The following is a 14,180-nucleotide window of genomic DNA, read 5'->3' on the forward strand; positions in this document are numbered from 1 at the left end:
AAAAAATTAAAAAATTAGCAACCATTGGATTGCTTGGATGGCTAAGATAGAAAGCTTGTACCAACTGGTACCAAGAAATAGGTAACCAATCCACTCTCAAAGTGACCTGATTGTTAAATATTATAAATATGTGTATTACATGTTACAAACAATAAGTAAAGTGTAATACAGAGTAATTATTTCCTCAAAATATTGGGTTTAGACTCAAGAAATTAGGTTAGTAGACTCTTAATTGGGTGGGCTACATTGAAAATAAATGATGAATATGAGATATTTTTTTGTTTTTCCACAAAAGCTACCTATGGTAGCTTGTGAGTGGCTCCGCTGCTACACGAGTCAATGTATTTTTGTCTTTTTAGATGCCTTCGCTTCATTTTGGGGTACAAAAACATCTCGATTTGTGCATCTCATATGCTCATTTGGTCTAACCATTTAATGAAATTAAGCGATTGGCTTTCAATTGCAACTATTAATAAACTCCAGGAGTAAAATTGACGAAATTAAAACTACAAACAAAAGTAAAATTTGAACCAAATTATAGGAACAAAAATCGTAATATAGCCAAATTAAAACCCTAAAATCCCTAAATTTGAAAACCCTAACATTTGAACTTTCAATTCATTGATCATAAGGGCCTTTGATCATGAATTGAATTGATTCTAAACCCTAAAAGCCCCAATCCCTAAGCCCCAAAAGCCCCAATCTTTAAAAACCCTAAAAGCCCCAATTTGGAAAACCTTAAAATTTGAAAACCCTAACTGCTTAATCCAATCGATTGGGTTTAAGGGTGTCTTACCTCTGGTGATGGTGGCATCTGATTGTGGTAGTCTGTGATGGACAGAGACTCAGAGAGAAAAGAGACATAGGGAGATCGAAGAGAAAGAAAAGAGAAAAAATAGAGATGAGAGGATTCACAAGATGAGAGGGACAGAGGGTTGGGATGTGGCGGTGGCGGCTGAGAAGAGAGCTGAGAGCCTGAGATCGCAAAGAGAAAAAAGAGAGAAAACAAAGAAGAGAGAGAAAGAATGTGTCTAAATGAATTCGAAGTGAGGGCTGCTTAAGTGTTTAGGGATTTTTTAAAATCTGGTGGTGTAGGGTACATGATCCTCCATCTAACGGCCACAATTTAGTTTATATTAAAAATAAAAAAATATATAAAACTATATATATTGGTTTGGTAGTGGTAAACTGCCTGTTTAGGCTAGTCCAAACAGCTACCATGAGTCGGGACTTCTGTTCGGTCAACGAACTGCCTCTGAAGCCTTCGGAAAACTGGCTCCCTTTGCCTATCGGTTTACCAACTGTCGGTTTCAACTAACAAACACTATGTGATGATACCACAAGTAGAATAATAAATAAGAGGAATGTTATCCACCTTCTCTAATTTACTTTCTTCATCGACATTTTCCTTTATTATTTTCATTCCACAGTGTAAATTTATAATCGGAACCGTTTATTTTTTAGATCATTATCAAGATCATCTCAGTAAAAAATTAACCAAATCGAAAATCGTTTGGTTATGTAATTGTGATCAAATAAATAAACATTTTTTATAATAATTTGATTCACCGTTTATTTATTAGATAACGATTACATGACCAAACGATTTCCGATTGAGTTGATGTTTGCAAAGATGATCATCAAATAATTATCTAAAAAATGAACGGTTCTAATCATGAAAATACACTGTAAAATGAGAATAATAAATGAAAAGGTCGGTGAAGAAGATGAATTAGAGAAGGTGGATAACATTCCCCAATAAATAATTGGGAAAATTTTAACTAAATGAGTCAAACTATACCCCATGTCCCTATTCAAGACATGAATTTCACTTTGTGTTAACTGAGGACTAAAACTTTCATTTTATGTCAATTAAAGACCTTATTTTTTTTTTTTTAATTTTTATCTCAACTTTGGCCCGACATTGGACTCATCAAACCTCCACCAAATTTAGCAAACTTATACTGTTTTTAAAGTTATGCATCTCCTCTTTATAACCATATAAAGATCAATCAAATCGGACATCTACAACTTCAGATGATCGGCCCCAAAATAGGGTACTTGAAACTATCTAATCGGATCTCTGAGAAAATATCTGAAAAATTGGATAGTTTCAGGTATCTTAGTTTGAGGTTGATTATCTGGAATTATAGAGGTCCAGTTTGAGTGATCTTTATATAGTTATAAATATGAGATGCATATCTTTAAACATAGTATAATTTTTCTGAATTTGGTGGAGATTTAATGAGTCCAACGTCGGGCCAAGATTGAGATAAAAATTGAAAAAAACAATATCCTTAATTGATACAAAATAAAAATTTCAATCCTCAATTGACAAAAAATGAAATTCATGTCTTGAATAGAAACATGAGATATAATTGAGGTTCTCTGGCTAAAATTTTTCATAAATAATTTGTACCTCCAAGAAGATCTTCTTCTTCACTCCTTGTTGGAGGCATTCAAAACATTAACATCACCATCAAACAAGTGACATCATAACATATTCAAAATTCAAAATGAAAATTTTCATTTGAAATCATAATTAAGGAATTACCAGTTACACAAAATTTGTCTGACAACAAAAACTGACATTTATTGCATTAAACAAAGAATGTTACCAAAAATGTACAATTTTCTTTTTTTAAAATAAACCCTCAGTACTTTAAAAATTAAAAAAATAAATATAGAAAGCAAAAGGACGCCCCAGTCTTTTTTTAAAAGATATTTTGGTAATAATATTTTAGCATGTTGAGTAAAGTTTAATTTAAGATTATTTTTCAATCATTTTGATAAAGAAAAAAAAATATATATGTTGGTGGGACCGTGGGAAGAGTAATAATAAAGTCTGTCAGCGAGAGTACGTATGGTGTAGTCTCTTAGGTGTGACCGTGTAAGGACTCCGAGTAGTAGAAATTAGAAATAAATATTACTCAAAAAAAAAAAAAAAAATCCCCATCAAAGATACACACGCAGCGCAGCGCATCGCATTGCATTCTCTCCCAGAACCTTCCGTCTAATCCACGATATATAAACCCCCAAACCCGCTCGACCCACATTCCCCTTTTCCTCATTCTGCAAATCTCTGCTTCACCTTCTTCTTCATCTCTCTCTCTCTCTCTCTCTCTCTCTCTTTGTTTTTTGTGAATTGGTTTCTGAGATTGTTCATAATGAAGCTAAGCAACAACCTGGTGGGTCTTCTGAACATCCTGACGTTCCTGCTCTCCATCCCCATCGTCGTCGCCGGCGTGTGGCTGAGCAAACAGGGCAGCACCGAGTGCGAGCGATTTCTCGAGAAGCCGGTCATCCTCCTCGGCGTCTTCCTCATGCTTGTCTCCCTCGCCGGCATCGTCGGCGCCTGCTGCCGCGTGTCCTGGCTCCTCTGGGCCTACCTCCTCGTCATGTTCCTCCTCATCTTGCTCCTCTTCTCCGTTACCATCTTCGCCTTCGTCGTCACCAACAAGGGCGCCGGCAACGTCCTCTCCGACAAAGGGTACAAGGAGTACAAGCTCGGCGACTACTCCAACTGGCTCCAGAAGAGGGTCAACAGCACCAAGAACTGGAACAAGATCAAGAGCTGCCTCGCCGATAGCAAGGTCTGCTCCACTTTTCACGACAAGTATGTCAATGACACCCTCCAGCAGTTCTACACTGAGAACTTGTCTGCGCTTCAGGTATTTCAATCGCTTTGCAAATTTTGTGGTTTCTTCTTTTCTGGGTATTTTATATTTAATATTGGTTTTTGATTGCTAGAGATCTGAAATTTAGGTTTCCTGAGTCAATTTGGTTTGATACTGATCTGGGTTTCTTTTTTCCTTTGGATTTTAGTTTGTTTTTGGGTTGGAATTTTAGTTTATGAATTTGGGTTATGGGGTATTTTTGTTTTTGTATTTCGTTTTGGGTGTTGCTAACTTTTGTGCCTAGATGTGCTCTAGTATTTGATATGTAATTTGTTCATGTGTTTGGTTTGTAGTCTTGGATTTCTTTGATTTTGGATTGGGATTTTTGTTTTGCTTCTGAATGTTGGTTATGGTTATTCATTGATTTTGATTTGGGTGTTGCTAATTTTTTCTCCTGCACTTGCTCCATTGAGATCTGAATTATGGGTCCTTCCCGTGACATCATTTTGATTTGATTTGGGTTTTACGAATCTTCTTTCATTTGTTTGGAATTGGAGTTCTCCATTTTTTTTTATAATCATTAATCTTGCATGTCTGTAGTTGAGGTCTGAATTTAGTATTCCAATTCAAATTGCGAATATTTTATCTGATTTATTATTTGTGGTTTTTCTTTTTGTACTTTATTCCCATTAAAAGAAGTAGTTTTTTTTTGGTGTAAATTAAAAGTTGTTTAATGGTAATTAATTTGTAATCTATCACAAATTCACAATAAATGCTTTATTTTTCTTTGTATGGACTCTAGTAGTTGAACTATTATCCTATGGTTTCGAATTTGACTTTTAAAAAGTTAAAAGGCCGTCTGGACAAGTTTTCAAGTAAAGGATAAAAAGGTTCCATTCTTTTATCATCCACTGCTCTTTGAATATGCAGCTTTTGTATTGGAACTTGATATAGCTTTGTAATAACTAATAAGTACCCCTTTTTTGAATTAGAATCAATTATATATGGAGAGGGTAAATTAGTAAATCTATTTGTTTATTTCAATTAAACAGTTGTTAGACCTTTAAAATTGGTGGTTAATAGTACTGTGCACAGTTGATTGACTTGCTCATTTGGTTTGTTTTATAGAATCAATTCTTATCCCAAAGACTTTCTTAAAAGGCGTTTAGTGGTAGGGGAGTGCTCTTTAGGGAGCATCAATAGTGCCCCCTTTTATCGTTTTCTAAATATGCTTTGTTAAGAGTCTTGTTATGCTTTATGTTAGTGTTCCAGTGATTCTTTTGTTAAAAGCTATTTAAGATATTTACCTACATATCGTGTTGATACTGTATTGGGTTTTTGTAAGATTCATAAAAAATTGTATCAATAGATTATACCATATACTAATGATATCATTTCATGGTTTTTTTCCTGTTTTATTTTTGATTGTGTAGGTAGTCCAGATCTGTGATTAGTCATGGTTCCTAGTACTAGTATTTATGTGTTATTATGAGGCATATGGGCAAGTCAAGAAAATCCATTTGTTGTGCTTTACACATAGCCATTTGAACTTTCCTTTTTGCTATTTAAACATGCCATGATTAGAACAGGGGCTAGTTTCTTATAAAAAAAAGGGGGCATTTAAGTATTCCAATTCCGGTTTGGTGATTGTAATGAATCTAATGATGGCTTTATAATGCTACTTTTTGTGTAAGGACTGTTTGAATTTTCTTGGTTGAAAATGCTCGCAAAACTGTTCTTTGTACCTTTAACTCTTACATTTTTTTAGCTTTGTATATCTTTAAAAAATAAAAGTTAATTGCCAGTGCCTGTGCTCGAAGTTTAGTTTGCATTGAGTTGAGTATATTGACTTAAGTTTCCAATTAATTTCGTTTTGCAGTCTTCTCTGATTTAACAGGTCTTCTAACGTGTTTACTGATATCTGCAGGCTGGTTGCTGTAAGCCATCGGATGAGTGTGGATTTACCTATGTGAGCCCCATCAACTGGACCAAGAATACTACTGCTACCGTTTCTTCTAACCCCGACTGTAGTGCATGGGAGAACGACGCAAAGGTTCTGTGCTTCAACTGCCAATCATGCAAGGCTGGACTGCTGGATAACATAAAAAGCAATTGGAAGAAGACGGCCATTGTCAACATCGTATTCCTGATCTTCCTCGTTGTTGTGTACTCTGTTGGATGTTGCGCATTCAGGAACAACAGGAGGGACAACCAATATTTTAAGCAGTAGTGAACATTGGAAGCAATTCGAAGTTGGATTGGATATTAGGCATGTAGAGAGAGTAGTTTGGCAGCCTCCTCTTATTACTGAAACCTTTGTCCTATTGACAGCTTATATTTGTTAATTTCTTGTAAAGTCTTTTACCATGGTTGGTGTTTAGTTTTCTTCTTGGTATCAAATTTCTTATATGTTTGGTACTGCAGTTTAGGTTATGAAGATGTTTTTCAGCTGCTAGTTTGACTTTACATGTGCATTAAAAGTTGAAGATGGTTACCAAACTCTACTGTAAGGTCCCTTTTTCTGGATTTAAAGCTATACTATTCTTTTTGTTCTTATTCCTATTTATGCTGTGAGATTGTGCTCGAAAATTATCGTTGACCTTAGTTTTGGTGGATGCATTTGCTACAAAGCTGTTTGGTTGCTAGATTATTTTATTTTTTGTGGGTTGCAAGGAAGTCTTGGCCCTTTACCGTCTCTTGAGGGCCTTTGATACATAGTGAGACACATACCGTATCATGTTATTAGTTGTTAGATGAAAATTTAACGGTTAATGATAGAGCAAAGACTCAAAACAGGTAAGGAAACAATATGATAAATGCTTTTTAAAAGATCATTCGGTAAATGTGAAGATTCCTACACTAACATGTATGTGTTCCTTACATGCATAATATTGTGTCGGTCCAGAATCATTAAATTATTTAGGCCATGCTTTTCACGTGCTGATTGGACCAAAGTTTCAATTTATTTGGTGGGTTGATGTTACTGCTAATATTCATGGTTTATGCAGAAGAATAGTGGTTGGGAGAAGAGAAAATATGAGAGAAAATTAAGAGAGAGAGAGAGAGAGAGATAGAGAATTTATTAACAGGATCTTGATTAATTGATTACAGAACGAACAGCTAAAGTCTTTATGCTGAGGAAGTACAAGTACAACAGAGCTCAAAAGCACCGACTAACCAAGCTAACTAACACTAAAACAAAGCTAACTGATTTTTAACAAAACAAAATGAACAGCTAAGCATCCTAGTCAGCATATCAACCTTATCAGTTACATGATGAATTCCTTGGCCCCTAAATAAGGTGTGGTCCTGTAATGGAAAAATATTAGTACCAAATGATGATAGCTTTTGTTGGACATTTTGGAGTGTGGGATCCAATATAAACTAGTGGTTGATTTTAGACAAGAAAAAGTTGGAGGATGACTCTCCTCAAGCTATCTGCCATATATATATAAAAAGTAGAGTGACAACAAAAAGAGTGTCATGGTTACATGGCATTTTGTCATGGCTTTGAGTTTGAGACTGGTGGTTGGTTGCACCACTGTTTTGTTGTTCCAGCTACCAATTTTAAGTGGGGAACCCAATCATACATTATTAATACATGATTAGATTTAGATGTGGAGTTTGTGGCTATGCCTTTGCGTTTTGTCTGCTTTCATCTTTGTTGAAACTTTCATTCGATATTTGTGGTAGAGCACAACGTTGTACTTGACAACATAATGACTATAGTTTGGCACCCATATTCTACTTGGGCGCGGTCTTTCTGGTTGAGTGCCTCCTGGCACGCACTTTGAAGGTCCGTGTTTGAGGTTCCATCACTCTGTCTATTCAATCTGATAAATGTTGACACTCATGTAGAGTTTTAAGAGAAATATTAAAAGGATGAGGGAAATTGTTAGAGCAAAAATGTCATTTGTTAACTTATATGACATTTCTAATATAATATTTTGCTATCTCAAAATTTTGTCCCTCTAATTCACCTTTAGCGTGAGAATATTGGAGTGGAATCTAATTTAAATTTGTTGTCACTTCGGTTTTATGTTGGGTGGTGAGCTTCTTCACATATTTTTAATTAATTTTGGGTTAGATGTGTAGACTTTTTTATAATTAGAGTTTAGGTTATTCATGTATTACGTTAAATAGCCACATATACTCTCACTCTCACGTTATCTAATATAAATGATACACCTATATTCTTTAATTGACATCACATCCAAAGAATTATGTTGAGTATTAAACCGTTTTATCAATTATCAATTATCAATTGATTTTGAGTTAGACTCAAACTCAATACTTTGGATAAAGTCTACATTAGTCTTATCTCCAACTGTCAGCATTTGTTGAAAAGATATTGCAGTTGCTCCGTCAGACATGTGCATAGAGAACTTCTCCTTCCCCTTCAGGCTTTCATGTTTTGGACCAACCCCCTCCTCCTCAGCCCATGTTTGTTATCGTTGAAGTCTTATTTATTGTTTGGGCCTTGGCCCCTTCAGTACAAAAAAAAAAAAAAAAAGAACATCGATTTTTAGTTAGGTCCATTGACTTTAGGTACCAAATTATAATGTTTTTTCATTTCAACTACTAAAACATTTATGTCATTTCACTTTAGGTACTAAATTTTAGTTGAGATACCAACTTTAAAAAATATAGTGATATCGAACTGTGACTGTCTAACAATCATAACTTTTTTATTGATTTGTTGTTTTTTCAATATTTGCAAGGCTTAAACTTTAATATTTAGTCTTTGGGTTATAGGACTTCATCCCCCAAACCTAAATCAAAATTATGAAACCCTTAAAAATTTTGATTTTTTATAAATTTTAAATAGTCACAACTGTGACTGTTCGACAATTACAACTGTAACTGTTCGACAGTCACAATTGTATAACAAACTGATTTGTGACCTAATCCAAAATGTTTTACTCTAGGTTAGTACCTAAACTAAAAAAAACTAGTGTCTTGCTGCTTTACTAAAAAACTATTGATATTTGGTATTTAATCCTAATTTTCTATTTTTAGTTTTATTCTTCCATATAATAAATAGATAGGTCCATTGCTGTTTTATTCTGTTGAACACTGAATTCTAAACTTAAGATCCTAAAACGACCTTAATAATTATTAGGTCCATTGATTTTATGTACCAAATTATAATGTTTTTTCATTTCAACTACTAAAACATTTATGTCATTTTACTTTAGGTACTAAATTTCAGTTTAGTTACCAACTTTAAAAAACATGGTTATATCGAACTGTGACTGTCTAACAGTCATAACTTTTTTATTGATTTATTATTTTTTCAATATTTGCAAGGCTTAAACTTTAATATTTAGTCTTTGGGTTATAGGACTTCATCCCCAAAACCTAAATCAAAAGTATGAAACCCTTAAAAATTTTGATTTTTTATAAATTTTAAATAATCACAACTGTAACTGTTCGACAGTCACAACTGTATAACAAACTGATTTGTGACCTAATCCAAAATGTTTTACTCTAGGTTAGTACCTAAACTAAAAAAAATTAGTGTCTTACTGCTTTATTAAAAAACTATTGATATTTGGTATTTAATTTTAATTTTCTAATAATTATTTTGACCATAAGTACTGCAGTATCAACACAAAATATGTGTAGATACTAGGATCCCATTTCATACATATCATCAAAACTTCTACATACAGTTTTATTTGAGTAAACGAATTCTCTCCACATATAAACACATATACTAAACTCTAGTTTTCCGATGTGGGACATTGCTCCACATATACCATAATAGAATTAGAGCATTCAACCCAAAACCAATTGGCAATGGGTGGAGAGGCCCATGACTTATGAACACATATACTAAACTCTAGTTTTCCGATATGGGACATTGCTCCACATTACTCTCAACATGATTCAGCTCAATATATTTTCGATTTCAGTTCAGAAATGTTTTCTTTTTTCTATGGTTTTCAAGTAAGACATATCAGTCTGTTTGTTCTTGGGCTTGAAGCCCGCCATCCCACCTAAAAAAAAGAGTAAAGACATAACAAACTGAGAAATACAAAGCTAATTTAGAGATGTCTAAACATTAGCATAATAATATATCAAGGTGATGCTGCCCAGAAAAAAAAAAAGTGAAGAAATAATCAAGGTGATGTTTCAGGCTGCAGAAGTGGTTCTTCCAGATCAATTTTACAACTTGTCTTCTCTTGAGAGATATCTCTCAAGACTTGTATAGTATCAGATGGCCGCTTTGAATCTGTCTCTTGTTTGATCTTTTCAAGGTCCTTGGCTTTGCCCCATAGCACAACATATAAACCAATAATCACAGCAATAGCACCTGCCAAGCTGAGTGAATTAAACAAACACAATTTTATAATTTATTTAACATATTAATCAAGAAAACAGTGGGAAAAGCAAAACAAAAGAAAACTATACAGGGTTAGAGATTTTATTTTATTCGTTCATTATTGTCACAAAAATTGAAACTATTTAAATCATCTTAACTGACCATCTTGTAGATTATAAATAGTCATTTTAAGTGATTCAAATAGCAGCACTTAATTCCAAAAGACCTGCTATGCTTGTAGAAACATATATAGATTACCTTCCAATATATAATTCTTCATGTAGAAACATAGCAGCTGCAATGGTTGTAATAACTGTGCATAGGGGATTGAACATTGCAACATAGAGTGGGCCTCTTACTGATATGCACCAGGTTAGAACGAAAAACGACAGTCCAGTTCCAATTCCCTATTAGGTAAAAATTTCCAAACAAAGTCATGTCAGTAGTTGGGAAAATTTAGTACTTGCTTACAGATTGTATTTAAGGGCAATTTGATTATTATATGTTGTATCTTTAGTAATAAAAAATATTAAGAATAATTTCATTATTACATTGTTGAAAATTTTTATGTGTGACAATCATACGTGACTTTCCTCTTACAATATATATGTATATAGGTCCCATCATATAAAAGCAAGTTTAATTCATTTGTATTTCACATACAAATGAGAGAAGGTAATGAGCAATTTTTCACATCTACATGCCGGTCATCTATATATATAGATATAGGCTTCCCATGCGGATCATATGTAGATGTGAGAATTGCTCATAAAACCATTAATTTACCATGAAGAAAATTAGAGCATATTCATTTCAAAACCAACTGGTAATAGATGGAAATGTCCAACTTATTACAAACTACCATGTAAGGCTACAATTTTTTAATATGAGACAACACGATCACAAAATATATAATCATAAATGTGAATATTTTCATTCCTTCCATTGCTATTGTAGATAAGAAAACATGTCTAAACGTACGTAAAATACTCATAAAAATTTCCAAGTACAAGTTAAAAAAGAAAAAATAAAGTCGATAGAACTGACTACTTACTGCAAATAAAAAACTTCCAAATTCAAGATTTGAGTGCACATTCCATACTTGTAGGTCACGCTCCAAAAGAAAAGCAAATATTGCTGATTGTATGGCTCCCATGAAACACATCAAAAAAGCTGAATATAAGTGGTCAGGACATCGTGCTGAAATTGGGACCTGTTTGCAAATTGAAAAACATAACTCTCTACATATTCTTTGAAATATTATATAATCATCAAACATAATTTGGTGAGAATTAATTATAGGTACCTGAATAATCACCCAAAACGACGCGCAACAACAGTTTGCTAAGAGAAATAGGCAGCCCAGCTTCAAATCCCCACCCTTCATACCAAATATAGATTCTGATATTGAGAGTGGGAATTGTGTGTTTAATAACTTAGTGCCTTTGACAAGTGCCATGCAGATGGCTCCACCCACGCAGATCACTGTGCCTACTATCTTGGCAATGCTTCTCAAACTTTGTACATTAACTTTCTCGAATCTGCTTGTATATTAGGAAACATGTAAAACTTAATTCTGAAATAGAATATCCAAACAAATGGAAACCAAATTTCTCTTGCAAGAGGCCGTCACTAGCTAATTTCTTGACATAAATCATAAAAGAAATTGGAGCATCTAATCCAAAATTAATTAGTAATGAGTAGAAAAGTCTAAGATCTTATAAAACCACTATGCCAGACATTACATTCTGACATAGAACCTTCTCAACATGCCCCCTTATATGTGGTGTCACTCAAGCCAAACACACAAACAAGTCATATTGGGTGACCTGACGTTTGATCGTTTGGCAAAGTACGTGAATTGTTTGCTCTAATAGAATAAAAAAATTGAAGCATCCAACCTAAAATCAATTGGCAATTGATAAAGAGAATAAAAACCTTATAAACCACTGTATAAATCCTTACATACCGATGCATGATTTTTTTCTCAACACATCATTATGGTTTGTTAGATTTCCTATAATTCTATACATTAATCAAAAGTTTCTATCAGAATCATGACACAATAATTGTGCATTGTGTCTCACTTTGTCTTTAAAGCACATTCCTTGTCCAATTTGTGAAGTATATTATCTTTTTTTTAGTCAAGCTAACGTGACGCTTATGCAAAATTTGAATGGATGACACATCAATTTGGCTAAGATGATAGGCAAATTATTTGGTATAATCGATATACCGCCACGTAGTGTAATTAATTTATGTGTAAAGATATTGTTGGACGATATGTTTATATTTGTAGAAGGCTTTTACACCATTGCCCCCTATAAGATACACTTTTTCTCACTTTACCTTATGAAACTTAAATCTTCTCAAATTGTCACTTGAACTTCACACAGTTGTTGCAAAAGACCCTATGCCGTCAAGTCTGTCAATTTTTCCGTTAAAATAGCTGACGTGGCACCTATATGACATGAGTGAGACCCTTTTTTAGTTATGTAAGATCCATGTGGACAAAAAATATAATAAAAAATAATTTTTAAACTAAAAAATAATAAGATCCATGTCAATTTTTTATAATTTTTTTTTTCCACATGGATCTTATATAACTAGAAAAAAGTCTCACTCATGCCATATACGTGTCATGTCAACTTTTTTAACGGAAAAATTGACAGAGTTGATGACATAGGGTCTTTTACAATAATTGTGTGAAGTTCATGTGGCAAATTGAGAGGATTTAAGTTTCATGGGGCAAAGTGAAAAAAAGTGTATCTTACAAGAGACAATGGTGTGAATAAGCCTTTGTTGAATATAGTTTTAATAACATTCACTTATATTATATAACACATAGATTAGTTATACCATGTAACAATATATAGATTATACAGAATAATTTCTCAAATGATAGACTAATTACCAAAATAACATAATTTAAAACACAATTGAGATGTAATTGAGTGGACAAACTTATAAGTTAAAATGAATTTGCCCTGGCAAAAAAAAAAAGTTAAAATTAATTTGGAGCGGTAAAGTGAGACAGATATATATATAATTAATATAATATGCAATGAAAAGCATGGGTATGAGATACAATCATACAACAATAGATAACGTTTAGTAAATTATCTTTAAAATTTGTTTATTTATTTATACAATTCAAAAGTATATATGCAGAAAACGAAAGTAGTTTTGAAAAGAAAAGTACATACATATATACTCGTATTTACCAAACTATGCTTGTTCGATGATGCCCCATAATTAAGTTTTGTTCTAAATGATGCATTTACTAACATGCTACAGAAAACTGAATTGATATATATGTGCATTTACCCTACAACTGCGGCCAGTACAAAGGTGATTGCAGGGATCAGATTAGCCATTGCACTTGCTATTGTTGAAGAGGATAGATATAGGCCCTCATAATAAGCATTCTGATTGGCTGTTACTCTGCATATGAAAATTATACATGCCACAATATTTCAGTAAATTAATTAACCTTACTTGCTAGTTAATCCCTACTCGATGTAATTGAAATGGCGGACAAAAAAAATCATAGGGTACCCTACCCGACAAAGGAGGACAGAAGTATCAAAGAAATTCCCTTTAATCCCAATGGAGTCCTACATGGATTTCTCCTGCCAAAAACCAGGTATGAAGAGAGAGAGAGAGAGAGAGAGAGAGAGAGAGAGAGAGAGAGAGAGAGAGAGAGAGAGAGAGAGAGAGAGAGAGAGAGAGAGAGAGAGAGAGATGTCATTAATTACCATCTGGAGAAACAAACAATGGGAGTCATGAGCAAAGTGGCTATAGCTTGTCTGTACGCCACAAAGACTCTAGGGCTCGTTCCTTGTAAGAAAGCACCTCTAGAGAAGAGAGCCAACCCTGCATAGATGCACTGCATTCCAATCATAGCAACCATAGGCTTGTAACCCTCCCACCCACCCATTCTTCACCTGAAAATTGCTTTGATTTTGACCAAAATGATGACCACTGAAAGCACTACTTTTGAACCTTTGAGACCCTTATTTATTATTATAAAAGCATTCATGGAGTTTCCAATGAGGGAAAAGAGAATATATATTAAGGAGACCACGGTTTAGTATTATATGTGTATTATCTCTTTAATAAAGAGAGAATTTATCAATACAAGTAGTTATAGAAAATACACAAGGTGACACGAAAATGTCATTTCCCTTGCATTATTGTATACATTGCATATTACATATGCAATTAACTTTGTT

At 33.6% G+C, this 14,180-nt stretch overlaps 2 protein-coding genes across 2 annotated transcripts; one reads left to right on the forward strand and one right to left on the reverse strand.

Annotated features, from left to right (window-relative positions):
* Positions 1-2,984: 2,984 nt before the first annotated feature.
* LOC147293401 (tetraspanin-8-like) lies at positions 2,985-6,173 on the forward strand. Its single transcript, XM_086233668.1, has 2 exons — positions 2,985-3,671; positions 5,545-6,173. Exons 1-2 carry the CDS (start codon positions 3,168-3,170, stop codon positions 5,845-5,847), a joined length of 807 nt encoding a protein of 268 aa, XP_086089794.1. The 5' UTR covers positions 2,985-3,167; the 3' UTR covers positions 5,848-6,173.
* A 3,569-nt stretch (positions 6,174-9,742) lies between these two features.
* On the reverse strand, positions 9,743-13,885 carry UMAMIT34 (nodulin MtN21 /EamA-like transporter family protein). The gene is made up of 7 exons (XM_086231062.1): positions 13,704-13,885; positions 13,509-13,577; positions 13,273-13,389; positions 11,252-11,486; positions 11,000-11,158; positions 10,204-10,352; positions 9,743-9,944 (listed from the first exon to the last, which is right to left on the reverse strand). The coding sequence occupies exons 1-7, from the start codon at positions 13,883-13,885 to the stop codon at positions 9,743-9,745; spliced, it is 1,113 nt and encodes a 370-aa protein (XP_086087188.1).
* Between the last annotated feature and the right edge of the window lie 295 nt (positions 13,886-14,180).

Source organism: Dryas octopetala, chromosome 2, assembly GCF_963921425.1.
Source record: "Dryas octopetala chromosome 2, drDryOcto1.1, whole genome shotgun sequence".
Classification (NCBI taxonomy): domain Eukaryota; kingdom Viridiplantae; phylum Streptophyta; class Magnoliopsida; order Rosales; family Rosaceae; genus Dryas; species Dryas octopetala.

Bases quoted from the DNA above. Each gene is read 5' to 3' on its own strand.
- LOC147293401 (XM_086233668.1), top strand. From the start codon at position 3,168: ATGAAGCTAAGCAACAACCTGGTGGGTCTTCTGAACATCCTGACGTTC. The intron at 3,672-5,544 runs GTATTTCAATCG...TGATATCTGCAG, and splicing joins AGAACTTGTCTGCGCTTCAG to GCTGGTTGCTGTAAGCCATC.
- UMAMIT34 (XM_086231062.1), bottom strand. From the start codon at position 13,885: ATGGGTGGGTGGGAGGGTTACAAGCCTATGGTTGCTATGATTGGAATG. The intron at 13,578-13,703 runs GTAATTAATGAC...GGTTTTTGGCAG, and splicing joins ATTGTTTGTTTCTCCAGATG to GAGAAATCCATGTAGGACTC. The intron at 11,487-13,272 runs GTAAATGCACAT...ATATACAAGCAG, and splicing joins GTACTGGCCGCAGTTGTAGG to ATTCGAGAAAGTTAATGTAC.